At 37.0% G+C, this 16,295-nt stretch overlaps 1 protein-coding gene across 1 annotated transcript in view; it reads left to right on the top strand.

Annotated features, from left to right (window-relative positions):
* Positions 1-475: 475 nt before the first annotated feature.
* The window catches only part of CIP2A (cellular inhibitor of PP2A), a gene marked incomplete at both ends in the record, with an annotated part of 43,841 nt that continues 28,021 nt past the window's right edge, over positions 476-16,295 (top strand). The window contains 7 exons of the mRNA XM_080696038.1: positions 476-577; positions 5,509-5,656; positions 7,614-7,726; positions 9,394-9,488; positions 9,971-10,067; positions 12,707-12,829; positions 12,979-13,124. Coding sequence (XP_080552164.1) covers positions 476-577; positions 5,509-5,656; positions 7,614-7,726; positions 9,394-9,488; positions 9,971-10,067; positions 12,707-12,829; positions 12,979-13,124 — 824 coding nt within the window. The remainder of the gene's footprint in view (positions 578-5,508; positions 5,657-7,613; positions 7,727-9,393; positions 9,489-9,970; positions 10,068-12,706; positions 12,830-12,978; positions 13,125-16,295) is intronic.

Genomic DNA, 16,295 nt, shown 5'->3' with positions numbered 1-16,295 from the left:
CTCCTCCTCGGGGATCCTCACCGTGTCTAGACTAGGGGGAAGCGACCATTTTTCTGGCAGAGGATGATGACGCACAAAGGAAAAACCGGCCCTCCCAGCGCGGAGCCGCGGCAGCACACGCCAACGCAGCCCACCGCGGAGCGCGGGCGACCCCGGCGCCCAACCGCCCCTCCGCAGGTTAAGCCGCAATCGCGTTTCTCGCGAGATTTCCCGTCTTCCCGGAGCTCCGACCGAAACCTCGCGGCCTCTCGGAGAAGGGGGATCCGAGGGGCGTCTCCCAACCCCCCCTGGCGGACCCACCGAGCGCCCAGACCCCGGCCCACCCCGCCCTGCGCAGAGAGCAGTCCCGTTGGGCGCCGGCGGACTTCCGGTGCCCGACCGGAACCGGAAGCTCCTGGGAGTGGGTGGGGCCGAAAAACAAAAAAAGCGCGGCCACGGCGGGAGGCCCGAGCTGACAGGTGGCGGCTTAGCCGGGATGGACTCCACCGCCTGCTTGAAGTCCTTGCTCCTGACCATCAGTCAGTACAAAGCCGTTAAGTCAGAGGCGAACGCCACCCAGCTTTTGCGGCACTTGGAGGTAAGGGATTTCGGAGTCGGGGATGAAATGTCTCCCCTCTAGAGGAAGCCGCAGCCCGCGGCCGGGCCCTGCAGTGCTGGCCGCGGCCCGAGCCTCCGCTGCTCTTTGTGAACCAGTCACAGCGAGCGAGTGGGAGCGGTCCAGGTGGCCGCAGCCAGAGGGACAGGAGCCTGCTGAAGGCCCCAGGAAAAGGGCGGGTGGGAATTTGCCCGTTTCACGGAGGTAAAGAAGAAGAAAGATTTGAGCAATGTTTTCATTTCCTTTGCTTTTTGTTTGTGTTCCCACCCACCCCCCTTCGGTGAAACCAAGCCCTCCTAATATATATCCCCTAGGTAGTTTAAAATCCTAATCTGTTGTTTACTGCTTTTATTTGAACTACTGTTGAATTGGGATATGAAGATGGTATTAAAACTTTCTTGATATAAAGAAACAATCGCCCTTACTAAAATCGTAATCTCTTTTTCTTTACCAAAATATATTGCTCACAGTTTTAACACTGAATGTTAATGATAAATTGCTTTCGTTTTTTTTAGTTGCCAGTGTTTTTTGTCCAGGCTACTTTGTTTTCAGGGTTTAATCTCCTGTCATTTGTTATACATTCATGGAACTCAAAATAGTATTAATTGAGCCAGGTGTGCTGGCGCACGCTTGTAATCCCAGCACTTGGGAAGCTGAGACAGGAGGATCACACAGGTTCGAAGCCAGCCTCAGCTACTTAGTGAGGTTCTCTGCAACTTAGTGAGACCCTATTTCCAAATAAAACATAAAATAGGTCTGGGAGTATAGGCCGGAGGTAGAAAATCCCCTGGGTTCCATCCCAGTACAATAATAATAATAATAATAATTATTATTATTATTATTATTATTGAGCTAAATTTTCAGCATAGCATAAAATTGGACAGCATTTTTAAACATACTCTATTTGCTGTACTAAACCAATGGTAAAAAGTATATTAATATCTAAGATTAGCAAAATGCTATAACTATAAATAGATTATTGGGTAACATTAGTCTTTAGGAATACTGGAACGTAACAAATATGGTTTTATTCTCTTGAATTTGTGTGTGTGTCTGTGTGTGGTACTGGGGACTGAATTTAGGGGCATTCTATCTGTGAGCTACACCAGGCCTCCCTGTTCTTTTTTAATTGTTAAACAGGGTCTCACTAAGTTGCTGAGACTGGTCTCTAACCAGTGATTCTCTTATCTCAGCCTCCCAAGTGCTGGGATTACAGGTGTGCACCATCACACCTAGCTTGTTCTCTTGAACTTTAATGTTGTTTCTTTGCTTATTACTTTAGATGCTCATCTCCTAAATTGACTTTTTCATTTATTGCCACAACAAAGTCCCTGCAAACCTAATAATTAAGGTGTTAGCTCTTTAAATGTTTAAACTTAGCTTCCCAATTAAAGGAGAGCATTGCAGAGTTCAAGGCAATTCAGGACCTTCAATTTTATTTAAGACCTAGGAGTGAAGTGTTTTAGAGATACTAATCTGAAGCATTACCTCTCTTTGAGAATAAAGAGGATTGTGATTTTGAATACAACCCTATTGTGAATTGAATTAGGGGCATAAACTCTTGAGTCTCTGAATACCGTTTTCCTAAACTGTTTAGGGGTTTATAGAAAATTTTATCATTGATGCAGAGATACTGGCTTGAGGTTACTGCTCCTAAGGACATCATTTTTCTAATAGCGTATTCCACAGTACGTAAAATGTATTCATCTTAAAGAGCTTGAGCTTGGTTGTTTTTTTGTTTTTTTATTTTTTATTTTTTTGGCAGGTCTGGAGATGGAACCTAGGGGCATTCAACCTCCGAGCTACACTCCCTGCCCTATCTTTTCTATCTTTTATTCTTTATTTTGAAACCGGGTATCACTGAGTTGCGGAGGGCCTCACTAAGTAGCTGAGGCTGTCTGTGAACCGCTATCCTCCGATCTTAGCCTCCCGAATGCTGGGATTACAAGCATGCACCACCATGCCCGGCTTCTTTTTGACATATGTGTACACACAAGTAGTTACCACCTACATCATGGTACAAAACATTTCCAGCACCTTGTAAGGTTTTTGGTTTTTTTTTATTCCTTCACATCAGGTTCAAATAACTGAATTCAAACACCATGTATTGTTTTATCTGGCTTCTTCCAATCACTGTAGTCTATGAAATTCATTCAGATTGCACATGGCCCAGTACTTTTTTCTTTTTTATTGTTGTGTAGAATTCCATAGTATAAATGTACCACAGGTTATTCATTTATATCTAGGATTGGAGTCATTAGATCATAAGGTTGGCTAATGGTTAGTTGAATTGAAACTGCGAAACAGTTTTCTGAAAGAGTAGCATTTTTCCTCTCCCTCCAGCAACTTATGAAATTTGCCATCACTCATCTGCATGAATTCTTGGTGTTTTCATAGTTCTTAATTTTTTACCATTTTGATGTGAAATACTTGTATTTACGATAGTGAATGTTTTTATGTTAATCTCATGAGAGCAAATTCTGAGGATGCAGAAATGGATGTCATGTAAAAGGGAATTATTCATTCTTCTAAACTTTTGCTGCCATACTTTGTCTTTATAGCCCCTTGTAGAACTTGAGTTTTGAATTTTTTATGATTAGCAGAGCTGAGTCAAACTGAGCTGATTCTTAATATTGATATTTCAACAGCACTAACCTTCTGACTAGTAATTGAAAGCATACAATCTGGAACCAAACTGTCTGGGTATGAATCCAAGTTGTGCTTCTGTGTCATTCTGTATTTATTCACACATCTTGTGTATACTTGTATTTATTCATCTACAAAATAAAATAGTAGCTCCTACTTTATAGAGTTATGAGGATGAAAGGAGTCAATATATGTGAAATACAAAGGTCAATGCCCAGGCCAGAGTGGGTGCTATATAAGTATTAATTATTGTTAAAAATCATTAATTTACTTAAAACACTCAGTGTATATAAGTAAAGGGAAACTTTTATAAAGTAATTTTTTATTTTATCCTGTATTAAATAATTATTACATGTCAGACTACAAGTGGAGATGCAGTTCCATTTCTAAGGGAAATCTGATTTAAAATAGAAATCATCTTAATCTAGTAGAGGGTTACAGTTAGGCATAGGTGAGAAAGCAATTTCATCTTTGAGCTTATTTTTTTTTTTTTTGGTCTTACAGATTTTTACTTTATTAATGATGTATAACATGTACTTTTTTTTTTTTTTCTGGTACTGAGGATGGAACCCAGAGGCTTTCTACCTCTAGGCTACACTCCCAGACCTATTTTATATTTTTTTATTGGGAAACAGGGTCTCACTAAGTTGCTGAGAGCTTCACTAAGTAGCTGAGGCTGGCTTCGAACCTGCGGATCTTCCTGTCTCAGCCTCTCAAGTACTAGGATTTCAAGTGTGGACCACCACACCCAGCCAAAACATGTACTTCTTAGAAACAGATAATGTAAATTTCTTACCAGCACAGCTTAGAAGAAACACTGACATGAGTGAGGTTAATAAAAGCGAGATATAGAGAGGAAAGACAAGAGGGATGTTAAAGCAGTCTACTTAGGCCTGATCTTTGAAAATAAGTATGTAGAACAGATTTAATCTAATTCTAAAGTAACTGGTGTGTGTGTGTGGGGGGGGTTTACTGAGGATTGAACCTAGAGGCATTTTGCCTCTGAACTACATCCCCAGCCAGTTTAATATTGTTTGTTTTGGAACATGCAATCCTCCTGTCTGAGTTTCCGAAGTACTGGGATTATAGGCGTGTGCCACCACACACAACTAATATTATTTTATCTTTATAGAATATGCTTAATAATATATTTGTAAGATACTTTGAAAGTTAATGGTTTCTGCTAACTAGTCTTGACTTTCAGTGTCAGCCTTATGTTTATTTTTCTCATTACTCTCTGTCTTTCACACACATGTACCTTTATCCCCATATGCCATAGATTGTAAGAAAGAAATTAAATTGTAAGAAAGAAATTAAAATGAAAAGAATTCAAAATCTTAGTGCCCATTCTGGCTGCTTAAATAAACTTTTTAACATTTTTCTCCACCTCTTACCTTCGGGACTCAGCTCTTATCCTTGGGAAGGAGCAATTGCATAGTTAGCTTTTGGACTTTGTTTCTATTCTATTCTTTCAAAGCAGATGGAATTATTATACTAGAATTCATTTGTTAAGTAAATATATTTGTAGTGGAGTTCAGATTTTTAGTGTGACTTTATGGAGTGTTCAATATACCATAGAAGCCGGGCGTGGTGGCGCACGCTTGTAATCCCCGCACTTGGGAGGCGGAGATAGGAGGATTGCGCATGTTCGAAGCCAGTCGCGCGCTGGCTTAGGAGACCCTGTTTCCAAAATGAAAATGTAAAAATAGGTCTGGGAGTGTAGCCCCGAGGTAGAAGGGCTTCCAGGAACCCCAGTACCACCAAAAAAAAAAATATATATATACATATATATATATATACACACACACACACACACACACACACACACACACACACACACACACCATAGAAGATAAATATTACTAGATAGTGAAAATTTTACTGATTCATGAAATAGAAGTGTAATGTACACTAGACTAGTGTAATAGGTAAACCGAATGTACATGATATAAGTGGCTTAGGGAAAGCTTCCTAATGAAATTAATTTAAACTTATATCCAAATGATTACTGGAGCTAGAGAGGGTGGAATTATGCAGTCTTATAAGCAGAGAAGTGCTTTGGACATCAAGACTTCAAAGGAATATGGCATGGCAGAGTAATACCCAAGGATCCAAGCCCATCCCCATGGTCTTAGATCCTCTCCTGTGAAGTTCCTGAACTGGGGAGGAAAGTGACAGTGGCACTTCAGGGAAAACTGAGGTTTTTATCTGAAATGGAGAAGACAAAAGTTGCCGATTCTAACATGTTTTTCATTACCACTTTATAGGTAATTTCTGGACAGAAGCTTACACGATTGTTTACATCAAATCAGATACTACCAAGTGAATGCTTGAGTTGCCTTGTGGAACTACTTGAAGACCCAAACATAAGTGCTTCACTGATCTTAAGTATTATCAGTTTGCTGTCACAACTAGGTAATGTTTTCAGGGTGTGTTTTTCCAGTTTTTGGCAGACATATGAATTTAATATTTTCTAAGTGCAAATTTAGTTATAGAATCTCTTAAAGAACAATTTATAGCCAACTGCTTTCTTCTTTGCAAAAAATTTTCATAGGTTCTCTACATTGTGAGTCTCTTAAATGAGGATAATATATCATTTCTTAAAATTATTTGACTGAGTCAGGCGTGGTGGCGCACGCTTATGATCCCAGCATTTGGGAAGCTAAGATAGGATCGAGGACAGCCTCAGCTACTTAGTGGGGCTCTTTCCAACTCAGTGAGACCCTGTTTCAAAATAAAGAATAAAAATAGGGCTAGGGGTATAGCTCGGAGGTAGAATGCCCCTGGGTTCTATCCCTAGTACCAAAAGGGAGAAAAAAAAATTGACTATAGAATCCAAAGCATATGAAAGATTACATGTTCTATACCAAAACATGCACTTGGGAAATGCTGGGCTACTTTTGAGTTTAAAAACTAAGTCCTCACATATACATAAAGCTAGTATTCAATACAACAAACAGAAAAATCATAGCTACATTCAAAGAATCATCTTTCTATGATAGATCTCACTGAATTTAGAACTAAGGATAAACATACTAATGGTTACTCCATTTTGTGTGTGGGCAGGGGTGGGATACTTCTGTGTTTGGTTATAAAATTATGATATGCTCCAGTGATCCAGAAGTATTAACCCAGAGTGGCATTGTTCAATAGAAGAATGGCTCATTCTTCAGTGATAGAAACATTCTAAATCTATGTTGTCCAATTCATTAGCTATTTGCCACAAAGGGCTGTTAAATATTCAAAGTGTGGGTAGTAGATTAAGAATCGAGTCTTGAATTAATGTAAGTTTAAACCACATGTAGCCGGGCGTGGTGGCGCACGCTTGTAATCCCCGCGCTTGGGAGGCGGAGACAGGAGGATCGCGCAGGTTCGAAGCCAGCCGTGCTGGCGTAAGAGACCCTGTTTCAAAAATATAAAATAGGTCTGGGAGTGTAGCCCAGAGGAAGAAGGGCTTCCAGGAACCCCAGTACCACCAAAAAAAAAAAAAAAAAAAAAAATTAAACCTCATGTAGCCTAGTCACTAAATTAGATAGCATGATACAATGAGTAAAATTGGAATGGGTCTTTACTCAGTACCAACCCTTCTGATAATTTCCACCTTTGGAGATGAAATCTCAGCTCATGATTTGCCATATATCTTTCCAGATATTTTTTTCTATGATAACAAATAGTTTTAAATCTTTAGTTGATTGATTTTTAATACAAATGGTGTTACAGAGCACCAGATGTTTCTTTGTCTCTTAGTATCTTTTTAGTAGCTGCCCAATACTATGATTACAGAATACCAAAATTTATTTAGTTATTCTCTCAATGGTAGACCTTGATGTTCTTTTCCAAGTTTTTGCTATTAGAATCAACAGTACAATGGACACATTTATATAATTGTGCCTACATATTAGTTTATTTTTCATGGATAAATTCCCAGTAAAACTTCCAAGTCACTTTTAAATTTGATAGCCGTTATGGTATTAAATTGCTTCCTGAAAACGTTTCACTACTTTGAGCATCTGTCATCAATTTGCATGAAAATTCCAATCACCCTCTTTAAATATACTTTAAAATTTTTAAGTGACAATCTTTGAATTTATTTGTAAGTTTTTTAAATTAATAGATTGTTTAGAGACTTTTATAAAGTTAAAATCTTACTAGCAAAATTTTTACAAATATGTAAAGTTTTTTCTTTGGTATTTTTTCTTCATAGAAAAATCATTTGAATTTCTGAATTGGAGAGCATTGATATATAAAATAGCCATTTCATTCTTTATTGTCTTAAATGACAAGGCTATGTGAAATTAATTTAGAATGATTTCCTTTCATTTTTGAGTACCATATATAAAAATTATGAATTTTGTGATATTTTAATTTACAGTTCTAGACAATGAAACCAGAGACTGTCTTCAGAATACCTACAATTTGAATAGTGTGCTGGCAGGAGTGGTTTGTCGGAGCAGCACTTCTCACAATGATTCAGTGTTTTTACAGGTATACAGACCCATACAGTACACTACCATTAACATTCTGTCCACCTTCTCTATTCTTAGATCAAAACTGAAAATGTCTATTATAAACTGTCTACTTGTAGTGTATGTGATGATGTTGTATAACATGATTAGGCAATAGCCTAGTTGATAACACCTGTGCTATTATGTAAAGGTATCTGGAAAAGAGGATCTTACACATACCTAGCAGTATTTTTGAAGAAAGATCTACATTTTAGTGTGTATGACATAAACAGAGATCTGTATTTTTGTGTGTGTGTGTGTATGTGGTACTGGGGTTCCTGGAAACCCTTCTACCTCTGGGCTACACTCCCAGACACCTATTTTTTATATATTTTTTTTTTATTTGGAAACAGAGTCTCTTAAGCCAGTAAGGCTGGCTTCGAACCTGCGCAATCTTCCTGTCTCTGCCTCTTAAGCACGGGGATTACAAGCGTGCGCCAACAGGCCTGGCTCAGAGGTCTCTATTTTTAAAGTAAACTATTCATATTAAAATAATGTAATCTCAGTGTATTGAAGAAACATCCTACAAAAATTTTAGTTCTGGTTATAGTTTATTTAGCAAAAGTTGAAAGCTCTTACAACTCATATTTTATTTAATCTAAAATGTAGTCATTTGTAGCTAGACATGGTGGCAAATGCCTGTAATCCTAGTACTCTTGAGGCTGAGACAAGAGGATCTCAGATTCAAGGCCAGCCTCAGCAACTTAGTGAGACCCAGGTTCAAAGTAAAAATTAAATAGTGCTGGGGGTATAGCTCAGAAGTAGAATGCTCCTGGTTTCAATCCCTCACACCAAGCCAACCAACCAACAAAAAACTATAATTAGTTGTAAGAAAGAAATACATCACCAACTAAACTGATGTGCAATTTCAGTAATGATAAAATGTGAAAAAAAAGATATCTTAAAATTAACTAATGGACTCTGTGTCTCTATATATTATGGCAGATAGCAATGGTTGGAGCAAGATTATATCTTGGACCTGTCGCAGAGAAATATAATAGTGCCAGGCATGTAACTTTTATAACCCTCTCTTGAGAACTACTAACGGAGGATCACATGAGAAATACTTCAGGTCTCCAGTAACGTAAGGACCTCCTACCATGTCCCTGCTTTCAGAGGTTCCTCCACCTCCCAGCAATACCATCCTGGGGACCATGCCTTTAATCACAGGAACTCTTGGGGGATACAATTACATCACATCTAAACTATAGCAATGATGATGCTGTTTGAGATAGAATGTGTGAACTGAGACTTGATCTCTAAGGTCTTAGAAGCCGGGCATGGTGGCACACACTTGTAATCCCAGCGTTTGGGAGGCTGAGACAGAAGGATCACGGTTCACGGACAGCCTCACTACTTAGGCCCTCTGCAACTCAGTGAGACCCTGTTTCAAAATAAAGAACAAAAAAACAGTGCAGGGGGTATAGTTCTGAGGTTAAATGCCCCTGGGTTCCATCCCTAGACCTGCCAAAAAAAAAAAAGAAAGAAAGAAAAGGAAAACAGTTTTAAGAAATGGCAAAGTTCTTGCCCAAATTTAAGCCTCCTATAAATGATGACATGTTCAAAATGTATGTAATAGTTTATTCTTGTGAACAGATGACAATGTTTTTTGTATGTTTATGTTCATAATTATTTTATTTTTATCAGTGTATTCAACTCCTGCAGAGGTTAACGTATAATGTCAAAAGTTTTCATGCTGGTGCCAATATAGATGAATTAATTACATTCCTGATCGATCATATGTGAGTATGCAACTTAACATGCAGTGTGATAGATCAGTTTTTCTTAGTAATTGTTTAACTTTTTAAACTGTAAAACTGATTGTTGTTTGCTCTTAAATTGCTTTAAGGATAAAATGCTGCAAATGTTTAATTTTCATAACTAAGATTTATGAAGCAGATAGGTTGAAGAAAATTAATGAAAGAGTGGACATTGAATGTTCATATTAATCCTTTTTGATAGAATGAATATAACAATCAGATAGCATGTGGTCACTCTGAGAATTATTTTCCACATTTCTGTGATGCAGTTAAATACAGCAGTTTGGTTTCAAATCATGGAATGTATAGTGCTATTCAGAGCTTGACTGTCTTCATGTTAGACATTTTTTGTATGTAAGAAGATAGATGTATAAATTATTGTATCATTTTTACTAATTTAGGATGAACTTAATGCTTTTTGTCTCTTTCTTCTTTAAATAAAACACCAATGTATAAAACACAAGTCAATCTTCTGAAGATGAGTTAACAATGCCTTGTCTGGGATTATTGGCAAATCTTTGTCGGCACAATCTTTCGGTTCAAACACACATAAAGACTTTGGTAAGAAGTTTTTTTTCTTAACTCTATATTTCTTTTAAAAACATTAACTTAGGACCACCCAGATGACCCATAAAAACTAATGTAGACTTGGTGTGGTAGCATACACCTGTAATCTAAGTACTTGGGCCACTGAGACAAGAGGATTGCAGGTTCAAAATCATCCTCAGCAATTTAGCAAGAGTCTAAGAAACTTAGTGAGATCTCTGCTTCAAAGTGAAAAAGGGCTGAGGGTATAACTCAGAGATAGAATGCCTCTTGGTTCAACCTGTAGTATCACCAAAAAAAAAAGCTAGTGTAGAGTTAAATTGTAATATAAATAACTTGAAGGATTCCAACTTTCCTGTATATTGAAGACTGTATATTAAAAAATTAATACGAATAACCGGGCATGGTGGCGCACACCTGTAATCCCCACGCTTGGTAGGCTGAGACAGGAGGATCAAGATGGTTCGAAGCCAGCCTCAGCTGGCTTAAGAGACCCTATATCCAAGTAAAATATATATAAAAAAAAAATAGGTCTGGTAATGTAGCCCGGAGGTAGAAGGCCGTTGAGTTCAATCCCCAGTACCACCAAAAAAAAAAAAAAAATTAATACGAATAGTGATTTCTAAAGTTTTCCACAGTATCCCTTTAGTTGTCAAATAGAGTAATGCAAGAATTGCTAAGTTATTCTATGCTAAGAGAAGGCAGGCACATCACTGTCAATCCCATTCACCTTAGTCTTCTGCTTCTGCAGTATCACTTACAGCCAAAGTGATTATCACACACTCGTAATCCCAGTACTTGGGAGGCTGAGATAGGAGAATCACAGGTTTGCAGCCAGCCTCAGCAACTTAATGAGGCCCTCTACAACTTAGTGAGACCCTTTTTCAAAAATAAAGTAGAGCAGAGGGTATAGCTCAGAGGTAGAATTCCTCTGAGTTCAATCTCCAGTACCACACACACACACCTCTCTCTATCTTTATCTGTCTCTCTCTTATCTAATATACATATATATGTATATATAGATAGATATACACACACTATCTATAAATATAATATATATACATATATATATATATATATATATATATATATAGAGAGAGAGAGAGAGAGAGAGAGAGAGAGAGAGATAGAGAGGTGTGTGTGTGTGTCAGTTATAACTCCCTATGAAAGATCCATAAGTTTCTATTATCAACTGCCTATTCTTTTTTTTTTCTTTTTTTTAGGGTCTCGGGGTGGAACCCAGGGGCATTCGGCCTCTGAGCAACACTCTCTGCCCTATGTTTTTTAATTCTTTTTAATTTTCGAAATAGGGTCTCACTAAGTTTCAGAGGGTCTCATTAGTAGCTGAGACTGTCCGTGAACCGCGATCCTCCAGCCTCAGCCTCCCAAATAAGCGTGCGCCACCACGCCCAGCACCTTTTCTTCTTATAAACTAATATTTGTCAGAAGTGAAGGTATCCAGCTGAGCTTAACCACTTTTATATGTGTTTATCAAGAAAGTTCACTGATTCTTTCTGGTGCTTTGTGAACAGTTTCCTGTTGTACAATATTTAGAATTAATAGTTTGAATCTAAAGTAAGTACTATTTCACTTTCTCAAGTGCTAGATTTTTCTGACCTAGTCTTGCTTTGGAGCTAGAGCTGATTTTAACACATGAAAGTAGCCAGGTGTGGTGGCATACGCTTGTAATCCCCGCACTTGGGAGGTGGAGACAGGAGGATCACGCAGGTTCGAAGCCAGCCTCGCTAGCTTAAGAGACCCTGTTTCCAAGTAAAGAAATTATAAAATGGGTCTGGGAGTGTAGCCCGGAGGTAGAAGGGTTCCATCCCCAGTACCACCAAAAAAAAAAAAAAAAGATTTACAGAGAAGGAAGAGAGCTCTCTGTGTATGTGTCAGTGGGTGGGTAGGCATTCAAATCTTTTAATTTCTGACTTGAAAGTAATACCCCTGTTTAGAAAACATTTAAATAAAATTAAGAATAAACATTTTCCCTTAGTTCTATACCCAGAAACTGTTCTTTACTGAGTTTGCAGCTATCTATTCTACTGTCAGCAGTATATGAAAGTGTTCATTTTTCTTATCCCTTGAATGATCTCATAAGTCTAATCAGCTAATGTGGCAAGTTGGCTGCAGCCTCAGAATGTGCAACATAGGGCAAATTCTTTAATTTGCTAAATATTTTATTGCTTTACACCATAACTAGGAGGGTTCCTCATTATAGTACTTTCATTAACTTAAATGCTAAACAACTTGTCCTGCAGTGTTAAAGGTCACTTTTTTTCTGTGTATTCTTTTTGAATTTTAGAAATCACATCTTGATTTACTTAGAATTAAATATTCTAAGTACAAAATATTTGTACAAAATTTGGTATAAATTTATCTCTCACCCATTTGGGAACCTTTATCAAGTTATTTATATTTCTTTCTTCTCTAGATGCTTATTGTTTATAAGAAATAGTTTTTGAATTTGCATTGTATCTTGTAAATTTCTCCTTTAGAACATTTATTTTTTAAAGGTGATAATCATTTCTTAAGGATTGATAGAGATGTTTAATAATAATATGCTCATTCTGTGCACAAAGTACACTTTTTTAACTGGAATATAAAACTGATAATATTTTATAGTAATTTACTTTTAACTTTTTTTTTCTCAGAGTAATGTGAAATCCTTTTATCGAACTCTAATCACGTTCCTAGCCCATAGTAGTTTAACTGTGGTTGTGTTTGCACTTTCAATATTATCCAGTTTGACATTAAATGAAGAGGTGGGAGAAAAGGTAAATATGATTTTTTCTATTATTTATGAAGTTATTTTGATGTTTGTAGTCTTTGATATTGAAAAGATTATTGAGGCCTTTTTAATATCTTAGGATGATGCCAAATTAACTTTTTTTCTAAAATATACTTTTTCTCATTTGCTTTTAAGCTCTTCCATGCTCGAAACATTCATCAGACTTTTCAACTTATATTTAATATTCTCATAAATGGTGATGGTACTCTAACAAGAAAGTATTCAGTTGACCTACTGATGGATCTCCTTAAAAATCCTAAAATTGCTGATTATCTTACCAGGTATGATTCACTTCAGTAAATTACAGAACCTTTTTTTTTTTTTAACCCAGATGTGCTTTTGATAAATGAAAATATCTTATATGTAGTAAATTTGAATTCTGCTGGTTCTGCTGAGTTGAAATATTTTGATATTTTGTACTCCTGTTTATGTTTTCTTGAACTGGAGTGTAAAAATATAATAAGTGTGCATGTATGTGTGTGTGTGTGTGTGTGTGTTTTAGTTCATGTCTTAAAACAATAGGGTTGTATCAATCTCTAGTATATAGACATGCTAACTACTTTTTTTTTTTTTTTTTTGGTGGTACTGGGGATGGAACCCTTCTACCTCCAGGCTATACTCCCAGACCTATTTTATATTTTTTTATTTGGAAACAGGGTCTCTTAAGCCAGCGTGGCTGGCTTCGAACCTGCGCGATCCTCCTGTCTCCACCTCCCAAGCACGGAGATTACAAGCATGCGCCACCACACCCGGCTGGCATGCTAACTACTTTTAAAGCCAGTTTTAAATCTTGAGCATTATGAATCTTTGAAATATTTTTACTAGAGGAATATTTATATTCCTCAAGGTATCTATGAATGTTTTGTATAAAAATAGGTAATGTTTATTTTCATACATACATGCTTTTTTTGTGTTGGAAGGTAAAATGGAGATACATGTTTATATTTCTGTCTCAGTGTGCTTCTTGTGATCATCTGTATTTTGGGATCAGGTAGTAACTTTCCCCCAAAGCTTGTGCCTTTTTAATATTTTAAATTGAATTTACCCATTATCTATGCTGCATTGGTTTCTGACTTAGTAAAATTAACTCATCATTCACAAATAAGACATTTATTGAGCTCTTTTTATGGTCAGATACCTATAGAGGATGAGGTCTTAGCAACTGCAAGATATAAATACAATACCTGATCTTTAAGAAACATAAAATTAAGAAATTGAAAAAGTAAAGATCTAGGGCATATTAGTTACCCACATACAGAACCACTCAATATGAGTATCTAATATTTTATGAAACCAAGAAGAATTCACTTTACCATTTCACTTCTCTTAAATGTCTGCATAGGAGAGCACCTTTTTCTTTCAGAGTACCCTTCTTGTACCTGCTCTTTTCATCTTTTTTAAGTTTCCCAATATCCATATGTATTCATCTGCCTGCCAGCTATTGCTTATTTTATAGCTTTGTAGTAAACTGAAAAACTCTTGTGGATAGACCTCTCCAGGAGAACAGAAAGATAATTAGGTTTAGTATCAATTAGAGATTGCTTACTCAGTGCTTCTAGAGATCTCTCAGCTCCGTTATCTGTTGTTTTCTTCCTCCAGATTAGAACCCAAGAATCACCTGTAGGAAGTCCTGTTGTGTATCTGCTGTCCTTTCAGCAGAACCTCAATTTTAAATATGTTTCAGAGTCAAACTTAATGCTTGTGTTCCAAATCAGAGCTTGAAGAAATCATACAACTTTAGCTGGACCAGACCACTTATATTTATTCCTGATTATCTTCCTTTCTCATTTTCTACAATGGTTATTTCAGGTATTTGTTGCTTTCCTCCTGCCACCTTTTATTGCAGAAGATGACCTTATCTTTGTTTCATAGACAGAAGAAAACAAAATAGAATCTCATCCAAAAGGAGGTCCTTCAAATCTATGTCCCTGGACAAATTTGCAATTATATCAGTTCTTTTAACAGTAAATATTATTTTATGCACTAGGTCTTGTACTGTTCTATCAGCAGTTTCCTTGATCCCTTCAGTATCTCCTACTCAGTTGATTCTTCCCCCTTCAGTTATATGTACACTCAACTTTCAGCTTTTCCTTTAAACATATTTTCCTTTTATTGGGTTTAAGATGACTATCCAGTTTTTTAGCCAAAATCTGATCCTGGCAACCTTTTGGCCTTATTTCTTCACACTCTTGTGTGTGTGTGTGTGTGTGTGTGTGTGTGTGTGTGTGTGTGTGTGTTTCTGATTCAAAGAATAGAACCTCCAACCTGCTGTAAATGCCCTTTCATGTATCCATGTATATTTACTCTTGAGTACTTCCTCATTTCCTCTGAAAAGCTGAAATACTTTATATGACTCAATTTAGGAAATCCTTCCCTGATCAGTGTGCCCTGCCAATTCTAGGTTGATACCCATTTGTTTTATAGCACATTTCATATGTTCCTCCATTATAGTGTTTAGTGTTTGTTTATTTATTTTTACATTTTCTTATATTACTACTTTCTGTCTTCCAGCCTCCATATTTAAAACTGTGAGCTTTCTCACAGGGTACAGTTCTTCCAAATCTGAGATGCCCTAGCCACATAGAACCTAGTGTGAATGTTATCTTTTAGAGTTGTAAAACATGTTTGCTGCCCATGCTGTGATTGTAGAGCCTAATTTGATGCTTGACTGTTTAAGTGTTTTAAATAAGTAGATGTGTGTGTGTGTGTGTATGTATGTGTGCACACAAGTATGTATACATGTGTCGATGGCATAAATATGTCGATACACATATACATATATATTTCATTTATTTGGTACTAGGGATTAAACGTCAGGATGTTCTACCTCTGAGCTATACACTGAGCACTGCCCCCCCCCATTTTTAAATTTTTAAACAATGTCTTGCTGAGTTGCTAAGGATCTCAATAAGTTACTGAGACTGTCCTCAAACCTACAATCCACCCGTCTCAGCTTCTCAAGTGTTGGTATTGCTGGCGTGTACCATCACATCTGACTTTAGCTATATAATTTATTATATATTCCTGTCATCTTTATATTTTTACAAACTGAACACAATCTTTTAAAACTTATGTATCAGTTGAGGTACTGAAAATTCAATAATATATTCATTGCCAAAAGAATTATTGTATTTTAGTAAATGAGAAGATCAATTTGTACATATAGTGTAAGATAAATTCTTAATTTGAAGCTGAACTTAAAATGATCTGACAATGATTTTTTAGCTTTATAGTGGTGTGAAAGCCACATGTACGTAGTGGCTTTGGATCTTGAGTTTTAATCAGCGTGCATTAAGAAATGCTTATGTAGTACAGTGTTCTTGCCAGTGCTGGGCTGTGCTATAAGCTGCAGCTCCCAGTCAGCCATGGGATCACCAGGTTAAACAACCAATGTATCAATGTACCATGTTGCTAAGCTGTGATGTTCCACAGATGGGGATTGTTAAATATTA

This window comes from Muscardinus avellanarius (assembly GCF_963383645.1).
Source record: "Muscardinus avellanarius genome assembly, chromosome: 5".
NCBI classification, from domain to species: Eukaryota; Metazoa; Chordata; class Mammalia; order Rodentia; family Gliridae; genus Muscardinus; species Muscardinus avellanarius.
This window is presented reverse-complemented; position numbering and strand designations above follow the sequence as displayed.